Source organism: Pocillopora verrucosa, chromosome 9 (genome assembly GCF_036669915.1).
Source record: "Pocillopora verrucosa isolate sample1 chromosome 9, ASM3666991v2, whole genome shotgun sequence".
In the NCBI taxonomy this organism is placed as follows: Eukaryota; Metazoa; Cnidaria; class Anthozoa; order Scleractinia; family Pocilloporidae; genus Pocillopora; species Pocillopora verrucosa.
The window spans coordinates 22,896,284-22,915,169 of NC_089320.1; the positions used below are offsets into that span (position 1 = coordinate 22,896,284).

General features: G+C 38.4%; 2 protein-coding genes and 1 pseudogene across 3 annotated transcripts; all 3 read left to right on the forward strand.

Moving 5' to 3' along the window:
• The window catches only part of LOC136283584 (uncharacterized), a 215,570-nt pseudogene extending 209,748 nt beyond the window's left edge, over positions 1 to 5,822 (forward strand).
• Positions 5,823 to 7,497: 1,675 nt separating this feature from the next.
• On the forward strand, positions 7,498 to 11,881 carry LOC131777598 (olfactomedin-like protein 2B). 2 transcript variants are annotated; one of them, XM_059093909.2, is made up of 7 exons: positions 7,498 to 7,629; positions 7,727 to 7,807; positions 8,369 to 8,488; positions 8,815 to 8,887; positions 9,786 to 10,050; positions 10,264 to 10,511; positions 11,047 to 11,881. In XM_059093909.2, the coding sequence occupies exons 2-7, from the start codon at positions 7,760 to 7,762 to the stop codon at positions 11,298 to 11,300; spliced, it is 1,008 nt and encodes a 335-aa protein (XP_058949892.2). In that variant the 5' UTR covers positions 7,498 to 7,629; positions 7,727 to 7,759; the 3' UTR covers positions 11,301 to 11,881. The 2 variants fall into 2 exon arrangements, with proteins under 2 accessions (XP_058949892.2, XP_066028739.1); XM_066172642.1 differs by having other exon boundaries at positions 7,520 to 7,653.
• Positions 11,882 to 14,237: 2,356 nt separating this feature from the next.
• Positions 14,238 to 18,862, forward strand: LOC131777614 (uncharacterized). The gene is made up of 8 exons (XM_059093928.2): positions 14,238 to 14,293; positions 15,318 to 15,409; positions 16,412 to 16,504; positions 16,598 to 16,756; positions 16,850 to 17,002; positions 17,667 to 17,918; positions 18,169 to 18,420; positions 18,678 to 18,862. Exons 1-8 carry the CDS (start codon positions 14,238 to 14,240, stop codon positions 18,689 to 18,691), a joined length of 1,071 nt encoding a protein of 356 aa, XP_058949911.2. The 3' UTR covers positions 18,692 to 18,862.
• Positions 18,863 to 18,886: the final 24 nt, after the last annotated feature.

Sequence of the window (18,886 nt, forward strand, 5' to 3'; positions counted from 1 at the left end):
TATTTTTCGGTATTGTGTGAGACAAAACCTTTCAATTTTCTTTTCAACTTGCTTACCACTAAGGCCCTACGGCCACATCAGTTTGTAAAAGACTTGAACATGTTACTTTTGCAAGAAGCATATTTTAATTCATCAACGTCAGTTAACACGAGACTCAATGCTTTACTCAATAGAGGTTGTCAGCCGAGTGACACTTGTTTACAGAGGGTTTCATCTATTTGTTATGGCGGTTTATTTCTGTCATTGTCGCGTTTTGTAATCGTGGAAGACACCAGGACCATAAGACAGCTGGCAAACATTGTAAAGTTGCTTACTCTAGGTCATCATTGTATGACAATAAAAATATTCAAATTCCGTGTCTCTAGCTTTAATCCTGAAGGCAAAATTTCACAAACTGTCTACTTTTGTGATCTCTGTTTAGTTGTTTTGTCGCACATATTGTAAATTCTAAGGCAAATTACAGAAATGCGAACTTTCGCATAAGGTTGTAGAAACTTGATTATCTCCTAAAGAGCCACCACTTCAGTTTTTCGAGAAAGTTTTGAATACCTTGTTTAATGCAGTTTTATATATAATGTATGCATGTCAAAGATGTTGTCACTAAGAGCAGCACACACTTTATCTATGTGGACACTGCTTGCCTTTACTCAAGAGGAACTAGCAACTTTCGTTGAGGCCAAATCTAAAGCAATGCTTTCTCTTTCGGCGTGTCGAGAAATTCAGGCCAATTCACAAACAGAAATCAAAACACTGGAAAATATGAAATGTCAATTTTTTAAGCAATTTTGTATTTTTCATTTTACTTCTTATTTTCTTTCTTTATTTCGTTTGGTTTAAAAGGCCACTAAAAATTTTAAAACGCGCCTTTAAAAAAACATTTTCAATTATAGTCAATTTCATCTTTAATCTCTCTGATATCTAATAACTGCTATTTTCCAACGATGGATTGTATTTCCAAATTGTAATCGCCGTTTTGATGCCTTCTTTTCGCTTGCAAACCGTGCTTGTTTATGGACGAATCTACCGAAGTCATTACATTATCGAGTGATGTTAAGATTCTCAGTTTTGCGAGACTACCAAGAAAGCGCTGCTGTAGATTTCATTGTGCCGAATTTCTATTTTCAGTTCTTTACTTTCTACTGATAAAAAATGCAGACCAAGGTTCAAATGAAATGATGATTAAAAACTTTTGTGACGAGACCGGCGAAAGGAGTACTATACCACCGAACTCAGTTCTGATGTAGAAGCCCCTGGTAGGACTTTTTAAGTGCTTTCGTTTACCTTAAGGAAGTTGAAGAGAGATTCATTACAACATCTCTCCGTCATTATGCGTCTAATCATTGCTGTTAGTGCAGCGAGGAGGTGTTAATGTAGTTTGTGCTGCCGCTCCGCCGCGGCGGCCTGGTTTAATTGTGCATATCAAATCCAAATTTGTTCGGAGTCAAACGTTTAGGGCCGTTTATTTTACACGAGGTCTAACCCAAACCGCGGTTTTACGCAAGTAGTAGGCCCCTCTTTAAAAGGGTTGATTTAATATGATAAATGTCCTTCCACTAGTCGCTTTCGGCCCCTTTGACACTGTTCGCAGAATAAACGTTCAGATAAAAGCTTCGGCTAAATTGAAGATGGCGATTTTGTTAAACAGCGGCTAAACTTTGTCTATATAACCGGCCCTCGATGTTCAAAACTAATGCAGGACAGTTACAGCCTTGAGAGCAGAGCAGAATCAGTTTCTAAGTAGGAATTGACGCCCTTTAGAATGGAAATCGCCAATAGTTGGAATTTTGCTCCACAACCGTACCATTTCAGCTTGAAAGATGAAAGCGAAAACTACAAGAAAAGCCATTCAATTTGTGCAATAAATGAGACTATTTTTGAGTATTAGAGATGAAAACTTTAAGCAATCTAAAGTGAAAAGCGTCTATCAACGTTCTTAGGTGATGATTTCTATATTGGCAACTGCTGAGTCGCAGCAGCATATATTCGGTCGATTACCGTATTTAATTACTTATAAGCCGAGCTTGGCTACAAGCCGAGACCCCAGACTTATGAGACACAATAATGGGCGTAAGCTTTCGAAAATAAAATTGGAAAAGTCCCGACCATGAGCCGAGACCTAAGTTTCACAACAGAGTTTAATTGAGTGTACACTCAAAAGTCATTTAAGAAAGCGCTCCACTCATGAAACATGTCGAAAGTTATTGTGTCAAATGAATAAGCATGAAAAGTCAAACAAGAAAATCATATCTTTTAGAAACAATGAAATGCACTTTGTTTATTGTACACATTTAGTGAACCAGTGCGATCGTGAATACTAATTGATCCAAACTGAACCATAGAGTAACTCATAGCCACAAACAACCGCTTACCAAAGTCAATAATCAATGGATTTCGTATTAAATTCATCATGCCAAAGACACGCCATTCACCGTACAATATGATTTTCCAGCTCAAAGTTGATACTGAAGCAGAAGCTGTCGAAAACAACTCGGAGATCACTCGCGAGTATGGACTGATTGATTGAGTCCACGGTTCGTCGCAGCCGTAACGATCAAGACAAACTTTTCAACGGCGAACTAAAGATACCCAGAAGTATCCTGAGCTGGACCAGCTGATATTAGAGCGGTTTATCGAGCAAAGACATCAAGGTGAGCAAATGATTTGTCGCTCTACGAACACAGACGTTATCAGGTTATTTGTAATTGAAAAGTTGTAGGCTCGAGTGAACACGCACGTGAGTTTAATTTTTAATTCTCATTCCTCGCTAATATTCGCTTGAATTGTATGCATTTATGCAAATTAAACTAACTGTTTGCTTTGAGTTTCTTGAATTTTAATTATTTACACAAAGTAAACAAACTCTTCTTTTAACTTTATTTACTTACGCACAGCTCTTCTAACTCTTCGCTTTGAGTAGCTTAAATTCTATTCATTTACATGGTTTTCATTTATTTTTCATAGGTTTTGCCATAAGCGGACTAATGTTGCGCCTGATAACTAAAGAATTGTCAACAGATCCAGCATTCGAGGCTTCTCTTGGCTTGTACCAAAACTGGAAACGGCGTCGCTCTGTTTGCTTCCACGCCAAGACAACGCTAGCCCGGCTACTGCCAGATGGCATGGAAGAGAAAGTTGTGCAGTTCCACCGCTTCATCATAGCAGCCAGGCAGCGAGCTGGATACCCTTTACCTAGAATCTACGATATAGATGAGACGCTGATGCGCTTCGAGCTTCTATCAACGCTTTTACTGTAGTTCAGCGACAGTTAAAGCCTGCAGAGCAGGGAAGCGAAGCTTTACTGTCACACTTGCCTTCGCTGCAGATGGGACCAAACTACCACCTAAGGTCATCTTTCAGGCGTGCGGGCTCCGAGAGACCTCGACGTTCCGAATTCCCTCTGTGTTTCTCTCCACAAGAAAGGATGGATAGACGAGTTAGGGGTATCCGGACAACTCGCCCCATGGACAATTAGCCCCAGACGATTAGCCCCCAGTCTCTGGACTATTAGCCCCCAGTACCTGGACTATTAGCCCCCAACCCACTAACCTTGAAATAAACAATGTTCTTTCAAAGCCACGCACAATGTGCGAACTTTTACTAATTGGTGTTTCATTGTTTATTTCAAACCCACGCGTAATGTGCGAACTTATGCAACGTGCATCGGAGGTTGTCAACGACGTGCTCCTCAGGGAACTGACAGATGCTCCTTGTCCCAGCCTTCCCTGTGTTGACAGTCTGCAGAGAACCGCTAACCGCACCCGCCAGCAGTTACGACCACAAGACCCGAAGGACTTGGACTTGGACTTACAAATGGAGCATATCCCAGATGGCTTCTTCCGTGAAGATGTTAAGGTAAGAATATGAGCACTAGTTAGAGATAGACCACAAAAAAAGGCCAATAAACACCCAATTCCGCCTGTAATCTTTTACAGTTACAATGTTTTGTTTTGGTTATCACACTTGAAATTGAATAGCCGTGTCCGTTAACGTTTAGTTCAGGAATCTCTTCATTCGTGTTAGTTCAGGAATCTTTTCATTCGTTTTAGATTAGAAATCTTTTCATTCAATAGAACTTTCAAGCAATAATTGATTTCTTGGTTTCTATAATCGCTTACAAATTTCTTTTACGGAATTATGAACATTGTGCATTTTCTAGTCGATTAATAACCGAATGTTTTATCGTGTGTTTCAGATACGAGGGCGCCGTCACCTGGTGTTTGCTTCAGATAAACAGCTGGAACTGCTCCAACAGTCTAAGACGTGGTACATAGACGGAACTTTTAAACTTTGCCGCCAGCCGTTTACTCAGCTCCTGACCCTTAACGCCTTTGTAAAGAACGACGATCACGTGAAGCAGGTGATACATTTTATCTTTGCACTTATTATGTTACTGTAGTTTTTGGCGTCCCTTTGAAATAACGGTACGCCCTTGTACTTTTTAAGTATATGGGCGTACAGCTCTGTGTTAGATAAGTCTTCGTCAACTAAAAAACCATGTCTATGTTTATGTCTATGTCAGGTGCCTCTGGTTTTCGTCATAATGTCAGGCAAAAAACGGCGAGATTACAAGGCGGTCCTCGATGCTGTAAAATCCATCCTCCCTTCTCCACCGAGAGTCACCAAGGTAATGCTGGACTTCGAAAAAGCTGTTTGGAGCGCACTCCGACAGACCCTCCCAGGCGTTCAGCTTAAAGGGTGTTCATTCCACTGGACACAAGCCCTATGGCGAAAGGTACAATCTCAAACTGTTAAATCACTGATTGGTCAAACTAAAATCGGCAATGATTCACTTTATTCTAGCTATAGTTAAAAGTGATAAAAGGGTTCACTTCTAAATTTCGTAACGATGTCGTATTCACTAGTATAACGGTAACGGTATGACGGTATTCAACGAAATGACAGTTGTGAAAGTTATTTATACAGACTTAACTCTAAATAATTTCTCGGGCTTTCGAATTTTCTGAAATCTGGGACCACAGGTCAGTTAAGCAAATACAAATTCGCACAATGTTCAAAACGAAACTAGTATAACATCTAGCTAACAAAATATTAAATTTCGCTTTTTTTTTATAGGTACAAGGGCTTGGACTCCAGGATGCCTACAGAAATGACCGCGGCACCCACCAGCTAATAAAGCAACTGATGGCTTTATCGTACCTCCCTGCTGACAAGATCGAACGTAGATTCCGTCGACTCCAGCAGCAAGCAACTGTCAGACCCTTGCAGGATTTCTGTAGCTACATCGAAGAGAACTGAATAACCAGTCAGACCTTCCCGCCACAGACCTGGAGCGTATTCCTGGAAGCGGTCAGGACCAATAATGACTTAGAGGGTTGGCACAATGGCTTGAACCGGCGCGCCAAAGGACGATCTCAGCTTCCGTTGTACATCCTAATCCAGGTGCTTCACCGGGAAGCTGCACTGGTCAGCATGCAAATCCGTCTGGTTTCAGACAAAAAGCTGAAGAGGCATCAGCGCTCGACCTACAGGACCTTACAGAGAAGACTCTTTGACCTCTGGAGTGAATTCGAAAATGGCAATAGGAATTCAAAGGAGCTTCTGGAGGCATGCGCTCACCTCGTACAACCCATGTAATTTAAACTGAGTAAATGTTAATAAAGATAGATATTCACAAAAAAAACGGCTCCTTTAGGAGACACAAACTCATAAAAGTCAATAACCAACAGATGAACGTAACTTCTCCTTTACATAAACTAAGACTGGGGGCTAATCGTCCAGGGACTGGGGGCTAATCGTCCAAAGACTGGGGGCTAATCGTCCAGAGACTGGGGGCTAATTGTCTGGGGCTAATTGTCCATGGGGCGAGTTGTCTGACATTCCGAGTTAGGTGTGAAAGAATGGATTCTCCAATGCTTGCCAACGACCCCTCGTAACGAACAGTCACTCTTAGTGTGGGACTCATTCCGAGCTCACTTGACCGATGATGTAAAAGCAGTTCTCAAATAGCGGAACATTGATGTAGCATTCATCCCTGGGGGCCTGATCCCTGTTTTGCAGCCGCTAGGCAAGTGCTTGAACAAGCCATTTTAAGACAACGTCAGAAGACAGTACCTGGCGTGAATGATCAGCTTCTCGTTTGAGTACACTCCGATCTTGTTCTTCGATGGGTGCATGAAGCATGGCGAGAGATCCCGGCAGGGATGGCGATGAAGTCCTTCAAGACCTGTGGCTTTTCGAATGCTTTGGACGGGACTGAAGACGATGAGCTTTTCACTGAAGAGGCGGAAAAAGAAATCGAAGACGACGAAGCTGAAGACAACGAGTTTGGAACTAACAGCGTGGACGACAGCGATGCTGATGGCGAGTAAACTGTTTATCAGTTGAAAGCTCTTTAATAAACGGTTCCTTTAGGAGCCACCAATTCTATTAAAGTTTATTGACCAACAATTTCATCTTGTATTTGTTGTGTTTTATTAATTCTGACTTGGCTACAAGCCGATCACAGAATTTGCGTGACATTTCCTTTGATTTTGACACTCGATAGAGAAAAAAAATTATTTAACTCTTGGCTATAAGCTGAACCCCCCTGTTCGAAATTTTTTTGGCAGATTCAAGTCTTAATTTTTGAAGAAATAGGTCAGCCTATAAGTAAATAAATACGGTACGTCATTTCTCATTCGGCAGAAGTAGCAGCTTGTATGATTTTCTGATTCAAGTGCCACGTGGTTCAGTAATATAATTTCGGACTGAGTTGGTGCGGCTGTTAACATCTCGTAGAGAAAGCACAAACACTCCCTTTCATACCAAAACCAAATCTGAATGGAGAGACAGTGAAATTTAAGGGGATCAGGAATAGCGTAGAGCTTGGAGCGCTTGCCTCCCATCTCTGAAGCACGGCCGGATTCAATTCCCAAACTGAACAGTGGCAAAAACCTTCGAATAACATTGATTTGTTTGCCAGTCAGGTTAATCGACTCGCTATTTCCAGCTACTTCACTAACTCTTATCGTAAGATCATCACCAAGGCAAGAGCAGCACATTTTCTTTTATTTTTTATCGATATTTTTTCTGGTAATCCAAATTGTTCCCTTTTTGTCAGCTTTTAACGAAACAAAAGCATGGACAGACAGTGTCCTAAAATATATTTTAATTTGAGGGTTAAGTTTCTTAAGTGAATTGTTTCAATTCGGGTTCCATTACGCATTTTAGATCTAAATCCTCACATCCACGCTCGTAAGCGTCAACTTTTTGTTTTTGTAAGATAAGACACTTTTCGTTATCATGATAACATTTATTTGCCTCCTTGATCAACTTGCTGTTTAAGAAAACCACAAATTGCTACACTACTTGACTCAATGATTTGAGAGTAAAGAAATGTATTTTTTTCTTCTTCCCCCTGTTTGTTAGAAAATCGTGTCTCAAAAATGTTTTTTTTCTAGGTTTGTTGACGCTTCACCTCAATTGATGTCATAATAACGGTAAACAATGACTCATACTCTAACCAACATGAAAATTTGCTGACAGACTCTACCTAGTGTACGTGGCCAAGTTCAAGTCACTCAATACAGAACGCATCTGTCTGAAAAAATTTAATCTCTGCGGCATCGTAGCCCCTCGCGTGAAAACCCCCTAGACTAGAGAGTCTAGACATATCTGCTGCTGGGAAACGTAAGTTTGGAAATTTATTTGTAGGTATGTTCATATCTTTTAATTTATTATCCTATAGGCAAACTTAAGATATAAATTTGATTTGATTTTCTTTTAGATCTTTCCAAGGCGAAGGCATTCCTCTTCCATAATGCTTCGATACCTCTCACTGTTCCTCCTCCAGTTTATTCTACTTCTGGTAAGGTTTGAGGCTTTTAGTTATCAAACACAACCGAACCATTATTTTCTTCGATTCACTGCCTTTTCATTTTATCAGGGAGTCTGTAAACAATCTCCATAGCTTGCTCAGAGTACATAGTCATTGCACAGGACAATTCTGTTACATCATAGCTTCTTCATAATTTTAAGAAGTTGAGTGTGTAGTGTTTGTAACGAGGTTTTGTAAACAGCAATTCATTCAGCCCTTTCAGATATAGACATCTGGTGTTTCATGAAAAATGTTCCTTGTTAATCTTCTTTTAAATGCAAAGCAAACTACGGAAAAAGAGCTTCTAGATTTAAAACTGAATGAATTTACGTTTGTATGGGGACCAATTCAGTCAGTTGTTAATATAACCATCCAAAGGTTTTTTATACCTTAAACAACTTATTCGTGTGAGAAACATGTTTTACGGGGCTCTCGCAAGAAATGATGATAAGTCTATTCGAAGTTTTAATATTTCTTTAAGTTTCCTCGAGCTCCCAGTGTGGCTTTTAGTTTAGCGCTTTAAATTTCCTAAATATCACTTTCTTGCTCCAGGGCGATGGACTCGGTAAATCTGCGGTGAATACGCGGATTAAACGCGGCTTATCTTCCCACCACCATCACTCGTCGAAGTTATCAATAAAAGACCTTGCTCTCGAGTTGGCAAAGAAGCACGTAAGTAGTTTGAAGTACATAATTGTATCTTCTAAATGTATGGTTACTACCGCCACTAAGAGATTATAAACTAATCTCATGTCGCCACTCAAGTCTGTTGCCACCAAAACAAACCACCAATGAAAAAGGTTCTGCCACATAACGAAAATTGCTTATTTTTCTCTCAATTTTCAATTCTGGATTTTTTAAAATCTCTTTTGCTCGCACTGTGTCATCAGCTTTAGGTCAGATAGTAAACGTAAGTGTCACGACCATTCGTCAGCAAACTAAAGAACCGTGTTACTCGGGTTTAGCGCATTACTAAGATGGCTTTTTTCTGTTTGTAGTTGCTCAAGATGATCCTTGATGAGCAACGTGACTTAGATAAAGCAAAAGAGAATGTTTACATCCTGGAAAGAGGTTTGTTAGAAATTATAACCACTTGGCTTTAAGAGACTAGGACTAAATTGTTTCTAATTTGTTTTAACACAGCTACGAAGATTTACGGCAAATTTTCCAGTTTCTTCTGCAGTTTTTGTAAAATGGTATGCAAAGAATCCAAAAAACAAATTAGATTGGAAATATGAAAAATAATAAAAGTGTGATTGAAAAGTACAAAATATATTCCAGAAATTTATGGAGAGCATAAACGAAAACAAAACCATATTTGCAAAAAATCTCTGAATTGCGAAAACTACTAAGAAATTCGCAAAAGCGACGACGAAAATTGAGAAATTCATCGTAGAGGGCAAAGAGAGACCCAAAAAAAATTCATGAAAATCGCAGAAGCTCGCAAATGGAAAAATATGAGAAAAAATATACGCAAGAGTTGAATGTTAGAAAAATAAACGAAAATTAAAGAAATAGTGCTAGATTGCAGAAACAGTATAAAGTTGTCTAGACGAGTGTCTAAATCAACAAATGTGTGCAGAAGGGTCAAGGAAGGTTCCAACCAGCCAAAATTAACGCAAAAAATCACAAATGTTACTTAGACGTGCCAAAAAAACGGTCTAGTTTGCCAAAAATGCATTAAAAAATAATTTTACCCTGTAAAATCCAAGAACAGGCTCAGTTTAGGCGGTTGGCTTAATACTCAAGAAGCAGAAGCTGTAATTAACATGGAACTGTAGAAAATCGCAAATGTCGCAAAATGTGCTAAGAAAAGTATTCAGTTAGAGAAAAAAACAACACTGATTCTACATTATGAACTGACATAAGTGTAGGTAATCAGAATGCTATCCAATCAAATATGTCTTTGAAAAGAAGGAAAATCTGATCAAATAATAATCGACTTTATCTTTGACTGAAACTTCTTCAGACAGGTGCACAAACATCAAATCTGTTGGAAAACCTATCACTCACAACGCTCGGTCCAACACTTATGGAGCTTGGATGAAAGACCCACTAGGAATCATGGGTGCTGAGACCATATTTACCATGGAAAATTATCACGCAAATGTCATCCAAGCGTTTGAGAACATGGAAAAGTTCAAGGCTGGTGTGGTTCACAAGACTTATTCTCTGCCTTATTACTTTGATGGAACTGGAGCAGTAGTGTACGGACCATACCTCTACTACAACAGGTGAGATATTGTATGGTTTCCAGCTTTATCTAACTTATTATTAAAAAAAGAGACTTCTGACTTGTTTTACAGATAGATAGATTCAAAACACGTGTTTCAAAGATAAATTTTCGTTTTGTTTTTCACGAAAATTGAAACATTCAGCAGTATGAGAATTTAAGTAGAAATTAGTCCCATCTGATGAATCATTTGTTATTTATCTATTGATTACAGAGCCAATTCAGCTCATATCATCAAGTACAATCTTCTCACAGAGCGTGTGGAGGCTCTAATTAGTGTAAGCGGCTTTTCAGTGCGAAAGAACAACTATCGATGGGGTGGAAATACTGGAATGGACTTAGCGGTTGACGAGCAAGGATTGTGGGTTCTTTGGGGAGATAATGGAAACAGCTATCGTTTGCGCGCATCAAAAATAGATGTGCGTAAAAACGCAGTCACCCGCACCTGGAGCTTGAGTACAGGTAAGTATGCAACATGAAGCTATGTAAACGGAAACGAAACTGTAAAATAAAAGAGAACGAGTTAATGAGGTGCGGATATTTTACGTAGATCTCAATTAAGGGCGATTAAAGAATAAGCGACAGAATGACTAAACCTACTCCAAGCATAGAGTAGCAACTGAATTAAGAACACTTACTTAAAAAAGGCCCTTAGTCTACTTGAGCAAAAAGACACAAATAAATGAAATAAATCCTAAAATGACCAATAAATGATGAAAAAAAGAAATTATCCTCACAGACGAGGAGCAAGTAGAAAGAAACTGTAAAGAAACTGTAGATAAGGAAGCTCAAAGTAATTCAAGCCTTGACAGAACTCGAACCATTGCCTTCATAGATGGCTTTACAATCACCTGAGCTATGGTATCTTATCACAAACAAAAGAAGTATTTTTTCCACGAGTCAGGAAATAAAGTAAAATATCAAGACAGTGCACATCTTTGCCAAATGAGTATTTTTGATTTAATATTTAATTTTGACTCTTCTTTTCCCTGCGCAGAGAAGATGTACCATATGGGAAACGCTTTTGTGGCCTGTGGAGTGATTTACTGTATTGACGAATACAACAGCAAAACCACTACCATCAACTTTGCTTATGACACCAAGACAGGGAAACAGTGGATTCCCAACATACAGTTCACAAACCAGTATGGTTCCAATTCCATGGTGGACTATAACCCCAGGGAAAGAGTGCTGTACGCTTGGGACAACAAACGTCTTGTTACTTACCCTCTCGCCTTTGAGGAACAGTAAATTGGTGCAAAATTTAAAGGGAAAACAAAACCAAGCGATGGATGTGAAACTTTTTGATTGATTTACTGCTTTGTAGATGCACTTGCGAACGAAATAAGCTAACATTACAATTGGCATTTTTACATATTGATTTAGTCTTATAGCCGCAAAACCTTAACTCAGCCGTTTTGTCTCCTGATGGCTCGAGTGCAGATTTTTTAACCGAGATTACTTTTCAATTTGCTTCAATCATTTCAGCTGCTATTGCAAGACTTTAATCAAGGGTTTTAAATTCTGAAAAAGTGCTCTTTGTAATCAAAAGTTGTTAAAAAGGAAGAGTTGAATTGACTAAACTTTCTGTCACTTTTGATTCAACTTTAAAATTGCTGTTAGTACTTGAAAAATAAAATGTGGGAAATAGAATAATAGACGTGATTGTCTCATTTATTTGAAGTACAAATTTCAAACTCGATTTAATTGTTTTCACCAGCAGAGGCGTTGGTGATGATACTGGTCTTTAAGGCATTTTTTATTTTTATGACTAGACGCATATTTGCGTTCACCCGGGCTTTCCGTTGGAAATAAACTCTGTTTTGTGTGCTTACATTTGCCTAAGTTTTTTTATGCAATTATTGGTGTATCCTGTAACTGTTTTCTTCCCTTGGTATGCCAGAGATGCAGGTTTCTCACATATGTATACAGATACCGGCGCCCCTATACCAATTGTACCCTTGAGTCAACCCTGTCCTGTATCTTTTTATTTTTAGAACTGAGATATGTTGGGGGTTCATTAATTTCCCGCGAAAACAAGTTGACGTTCGGATAAACTTTCCGCGCTTTTTGCTATTACTGAAATACTTTCGCACGGCCTACATTTGACGTAACAATAGAGGACCACAGCTTCCTTATGATTGGTTATTATGTAAACACCCGCGAAAACCCTAAATTCTAAAATTTGAAAAGATACGGGGTAGACTCAGAGGGTAAGTATGGTAGATGGAAGCTCGGGTAATGGGCTCCTGCTTTTAGTTATAAACAGCCCCAAGTGCTAGTGCGATGACACAACCAAAAGAAAACAAAAAGTCACTACCAGAGGTTATTATCAGATGAACTATAAATTTTATGGGGTTGTTGGAGTGGTTGTCATGAATGTGTGAAATATACTTTAACATATTTTGTACTATTACATCCGATTTGTTTGTTTCCATTTGGAGTTACTGGGCTAGTAAACAATGTTAAATATCCACTGGCACGATATTTTACATTTCCTATACTTTGACGAATTCTTTCATGGCAGTTAAACTTAAACGTCCTTTTATTAAACAGTTTTTTTGCATCAGCAGTACAATGTAGATGACATGGGGATACATGAGAGAATACGTACACTAAACCCTAATCTTTCTGCTCTTGTTCCTTAACCGAAAAATTTATCATTATGAAGAAACATTGACTCAGGGTGACTTCCCGTAACTCTGTATCTTTGCACGCGAATGAAGATGAATGAAACTTCATTAAAGTAAAATGAAATATGGAGTAGGTTATTTTGGTGACGAATGGCACTTTTGCTTCTCTCGCGTGTAATGAAACTTGCAGCAGCTTGCTGTAAATGATAAGCAGTAAATTTCTTTGTACTTGCGAAGATAAACGTGGAAAGTGATCAAAGTTGTCAACTTAAAAATTGTCACAGTTACTAACAATCTAGGTGTTAGTATCACATAGATCGAGGTTAAAATTTTATGGTGATCGTACTTTTTCGGTCTGCGCCCCTAAACTTTGGAATAATCTTCCAGAGCATATAATATGTAGTTAAAATTTCACATCTTTTAAGAGCAACCTTAAAACTTATCTTTTTAAGCGTTATTTTAATTTGCAGTTTTGTTCTAGTATTTTTCGAATTTATTATTCACAAAGTTACTGCTTTAAACATTTTATTGTGAAGCGCCTTAGAGCTCTAGAATAGAGTGCTATAGAAATTTTTGTATTATTATTATTATTATTATTATAAGTTATTAGCAAACATCAGTCCTTAATGTCGAGCAGTGTTATGTCGGTTCAAGTAGAGATCATGTCCTTGTACTGACAAAAATTTCCAAAAATCCAACAGTTTTCTTCCATTTTCCAAGAATAAGGTTACTCTCTTGTACCTAGCGCGATATTGTGGCTTTAGAAAATATATTTTACTTGTGAAGGAAATGATAGTCGATAATTTCATTTCTAATTAAAATATCAAGCTTCATTTGAATAATGCTAGTTTTCCTTTTCACAAGATATGTTCCTTGGTGACCTGAAAACTTTGCGATTAGCCTTCTGGCACCTCTTAGGACTCATAGGCGCTGACAAAGCTCCATTGACTATTTTGAATAGTCATTTGGTCAATACACCAAAGTGAAATGGTTACATTCAGTCGAGGGTTGTGCAGTGAGTTATGATTTGTAACGATAGAGAAGTAGTAATATAATGTATTGTTTTGTTCAATTCCTGTTTATTTTTGAAACCCAGCAGTAGTGTTAGTGACGATACTGGTCGTTAAAGCATTTCTTTATTTTTATGAATATTTTTATCTTTTTCTTAGAATTCTAATGCATGTAACGAATGTTGGACACACCTCTGTACGAATTAAGTTGCCAGAGTAACGGTGCTCACTGCGCTTTTCCCACAGAGTTCTCACTGATACAACACTTGAGAGTGAAACCCAAAATCTTAAATTTAGGCAAAACAAGGCAATCATGAAAATCAGCTCCGGCAACTTGAGAGCTTTTAGACAACACGAAAAGCTTGAAAAAACTAGCAAATGAACGTGGGATTACCCAATCTGCTGGCCTTGGGTTTTTTTTTTTTAATACCTCCTTGATGATCCACTTTGCCTTTCCCAAACTCGTATCCATGAACGATGAATATCAAAGCTGTTTTCGTAAAAGGGAAGATAAACCCATTCAAGTATTGAGATAAAATCATAGCATGACTGAAAAGCAAAGAACGTTCTACGCGATTACAAAGTGCAGTGAAGTGAAAAGGTGAGCAGTGGGTTATCTAGGGCTGCGTTAGCCGTTAGGCCCAAAAAATTACATATTTGAACTGTTAGTCGTTAAAAAAGTTAACCATAAAACATCTTACAGAATGCTTGAGAATCCACTCTAAATTCTGCGAAACCTTTCAAAGCCATCAAAAGAATGTTAATGAGTTTGCAGATTACGAAACATATCTATTTACACATTTCACGGAGGCTTTCTAAACATCATTGATGTTTACGAGAATACAGGGAAATTTTTTTCACTAAAAGATATTTTGAAGAAAAGTTCCTGTGTTCTACGAAATGTCTTCGATTGAACCTTAACATGATGAAGTTACAATCTGATTTCATGTCAAAGTATGTTCTTGATAAATCTGCTTGCGTGTTTCGTAGCTTTGAGTGCTTTGTTAGATAAATAAAGCAAATTCGGGTAAATAAGACAAAAAATTAATACCCCACCTGAACCTACAACTCCCACTCATATTCTAACGAACTTTGCAAAAGTAAGCTGAGCTGTTAATGAGGATTGTAGTAGTATTTTAAGCAACAGGGAAACATCAGTCGTGCAAGAAAAGCACATTTTGGAAGTTACTAATTGCGCGCAATGCTACTAAGTAAAAAGGGCCATTTAGCTAAAGAAAGGTCTTTTTTTTTTATCATACTAGTCAATGCTATACGGACAACTATACCCACAAGAAATATTACAGAAGCCGTAGAATCTAATTTGCATTAATTTGCAAGCTTTCTAACACGTTTCACAGGAATTCCTTAACTTTTGCTGTAAATTTTTATAGTTAGAAGATACATGTTGCAGAACGTCCTTGATCAAACCTTTACAGGATAACTACAGAATCGGTGTTTTAGTGTTAAAATTTACTTTGTGGGAATTTGTTAGTCCGTGGTTGGGTGTTCGGCAGATAAAATGATTCGTATTCGATGGGGAAATACAATTACACTTAGTTCAAATAAACAAAATTTCAAATTCCCAGCTGTGTATACAAATAATAGTTTTTCCCACCCACATACAGAATTTATTGGGCATTTAAGCGTGAAGGTTCACAGAGTTTGGTCACCAAAAGAAAAGGAATAGAACAAAGACGAGCAAGTATCAAGAAGCCAGGTAAATTACTCAGAAAAAAAGTGTTTAAACTGAAGTTATTCGTCCGAAAGTTTCGCTTCCAGACCTTCTTTGACTCTGTGAATAGCGGATGGAAGTTAAAAAATCCTTACAACTTTAAAGAAAATATTTCAAAGGTAGATTCCTCTTAGTGCAAGCGTTTAGACCTCCTTGATGACAAAGGGACACTGGACCACTATTAATATCACTGCAAAAGATACAATTAAAAAAAAATTTTTCGTGTAAAATTTATATCTGTTTACTCTTGTTTCCTCGGTTCCCTCCAAGACTACCAACCAAATGCAGGAACGGAAAACGGAGCCCCATTGGAAGATTTTTCAATTATACCCAGACTTATTCTGAGGCGTCCGGTCCTGAAAAGACCAAAAATTACCCATCTATGCATATTACACCTCGAATACTTTTTCCAACATATCGTAATATCGCAAACTTAAGCAGAGCAATTGAATTCACTGCAAATTTAACTTTGTGTTTCTACACTCATAACTACGATAAACTCGGTAATCATGTTTTTTCTCGAGATTAAATGTCAATGACAACTTAACTTGAGTTGAATGAAGTGATCAGAATTTCAAAAACATGCTCTTGAACATTCTAAGGCAGCTCTTTAAACAAACTTTATAGGAGCGTACTTCACCAGTTAAAACTCGACAAAATTTTTTGTTTCTCGCAACTTCTTTTGTATGGGGAGCAATGTCGTGATTGTAGCTGCTGTGACTTAGTAACTTAAATTCTGTATTCTGTATGTTTTATCTCAAAAAGCTTCTCTATGATCTTTTGGTTCGATAAGTTAAATAATCATAGCCCTTGATTTGTTCAGTTGCGAAACTCACGTTTGGTAAAGGAACGTCGTCAATGACAATCAATGTTGGCTATGAATCGTGAGGAAAGCCACCAAACGTTCTTTGATCTACTTTAAAGTTTAGTCTGTGGAAGTCTCTAGGATAATTCTAAATATCGTTTCATTTAAAACTTTCTTGTCAGATCAGTTACATCCTGTTATGATGGCCTCGATCTCCTTTATTTGTTTTCTCTTCCTCCTCGGACTCACTGGTGCACACCCAGTAGCCGATGAAAGTAGGTCATATTTATTTTCATTTTTTACCAGAAATAAAAAATTCCGATTAGGTAAATATTTACTTACTTTTGAAGGATTTTTTCAACTTGAAGGCATGAAGTCGAGGAATCTAGTCAATGGTCAAGAAAATGAACCAAGAATGCAGTATGATTCAATTAAAGCATTACCTCCTGTAAACGGCATGGGTGATGAGCCAGTCAGGGATCTTATGAACGCACCACTGCGTGGTGCACACCCAGTAGCCGATGAAAGTAGGTCATATTTATTTTCATTTTTTACCAGAAATAAAAAATTCCGTTTAGGTAAATATTTACTTACTTTTGAAGGATTTTTTCAACTTGAAGGCATGAAGTCGAGGAATCTAGTCAATGGTCAAGAAAATGAACCAAGAATGCAGTATGATTCAATTAAAGCATTACCTCCTGTAAACGGCATGGGTGATGAGCCAGTCAGGGATCTTATGAACGCACCACCGCCGCCACCGCGGCCGCTGCAAGGTAAGTCACGTTCATTTTCTCTTCATATTTCCTGCTTCTGTGTGTATGTGTCAAGATGTAGCTGGCTTTTACAACACATTCATTCACCGAAGTCAGGGAGATAGATGGCAGACTGAACTCTTTACTCTCATATAACTTTTCTCCGCCCAAAAGGTGAAAACGGTAACAGCGAAGGACCACAAAAACGCGACGAAAAGCTGAGGGTAACCTGTAGTACATAAGCATTTCATCTGAGGGGAGGAGAGGGGAGAGGAGGGACGGCTTATACTCTTTGTCGCTTCACACCTCAAAACTTGAGAGCAATTGAGTTCTTGTTCGTTTCCTTTCATTAGGAACACTGTACAGTTGGCTTTTAAAACCCCAAGGATGAAGTCGTTACTTAACAAAATAAATGAAGCCGGTTTATTTTATACAGAAAGTCGTCCAGAGAAACCTGCAGCGAGCCTACTAACCCTGATTTCTAAATTTGGGCTATTACTGTACCACGGTTATTTCCGAAGTGATGAGGTATTAAGCTGATGAAGGTTCCTCTTCCTTCATGATTCAGTACCTCTAAGACTGTTTTTGTGAAATGAAAAGATGTTGCTAAGATACGAATGGCAAAGCACATTAAGCGATCTATAACCATCAAAGCATGTCTGATATTCTGAGTATGTCTTTTCAGTGTGGACCAAATACTCTTCAGACACTACTTGGTGCACAGTCAACGGAAGATCTCTTCTATACTCATCCACGACTGATCCAATCGACGAGGTACAATGTCAGCAGCTATGTGTGGAATCGAACTCAAGGTGCTCAGCTGTTGAATTCTGGGAGGAATACAATTACGCATGCTTCGAGTGTACGGATTTGTCATTGGCGGAACCCTACACCAATGAAAATGACCTGGCCTACCCAGTCTATGTCTGGGTTCGAAGTGAGTACAAGAGATTTATATTTACTATGAGTTTATGCGCAGTTGTGGAAAAACTCATGTTCTCTTGTCAAGTTAAGTTTAGGCGAATTAAAAAAGAAGAGGAACAAAAACACCAGCTTCCTTCATGATTCAGTACCTCTAAGACTGTTTTTGTGAAATGAAAAGATGTTGCTAAGATACGAATGGCAAAGCACATTAAGCGATCTATAACCATCAAAGCATGTCTGATATTCTGAGTATGTCTTTTCAGTGTGGACCAAATACTCTTCAGACACTACTTGGTGCACAGTCAACGGAAGATCTCTTCTATACTCATCCACGACTGATCCAATCGACGAGGTACAATGTCAGCAGCTATGTGTGGAATCGAACTCAAGGTGCTCAGCTGTTGAATTCTGGGAGGAATACAATTACGCATGCTTCGAGTGTACGGATTTGTCATTGGCGGAACCCTACACCAATGAAAATGACCTGGCCTACCCAGTCTATGTCTGGGTTCGAAGTGAGTACAAGAGATTTATATTTACTATGAGTTTATGCGCAGTTGTGGAAAAACTCATGTTCTCTTGTCAAGTTAAGTTTAGGCGAATTAAAAAGAAGAGGAACAAAAACACCAGCTTCCTTCCTGCATTTCTATGTTTCTGACTTAAGATCTTCACTAATTTAACCCTGCCGACCCTTATAGCTTGATTATAGTGCTATGAACTCGGCGAAGACAAACCTCACCTCATTCATTATCATGATATCTTTCCCTTGCAGAACAGCGGAACTGAGATCCAGCTCTTTGTCAAGTTGTTGGCCTTCACCTGAATTATTGGGTCTGAACGGTCTGATCATTCATATACTTCCTTGGTTATATTATCGTTGGGTAAATATATCTGCGGTTGACCAAATACCGTATGTACTTTACAATCAAAGATGTCAATAAAGAAGGGCTCCAATCACTTTGGTCTAATTCACTCTCCTTT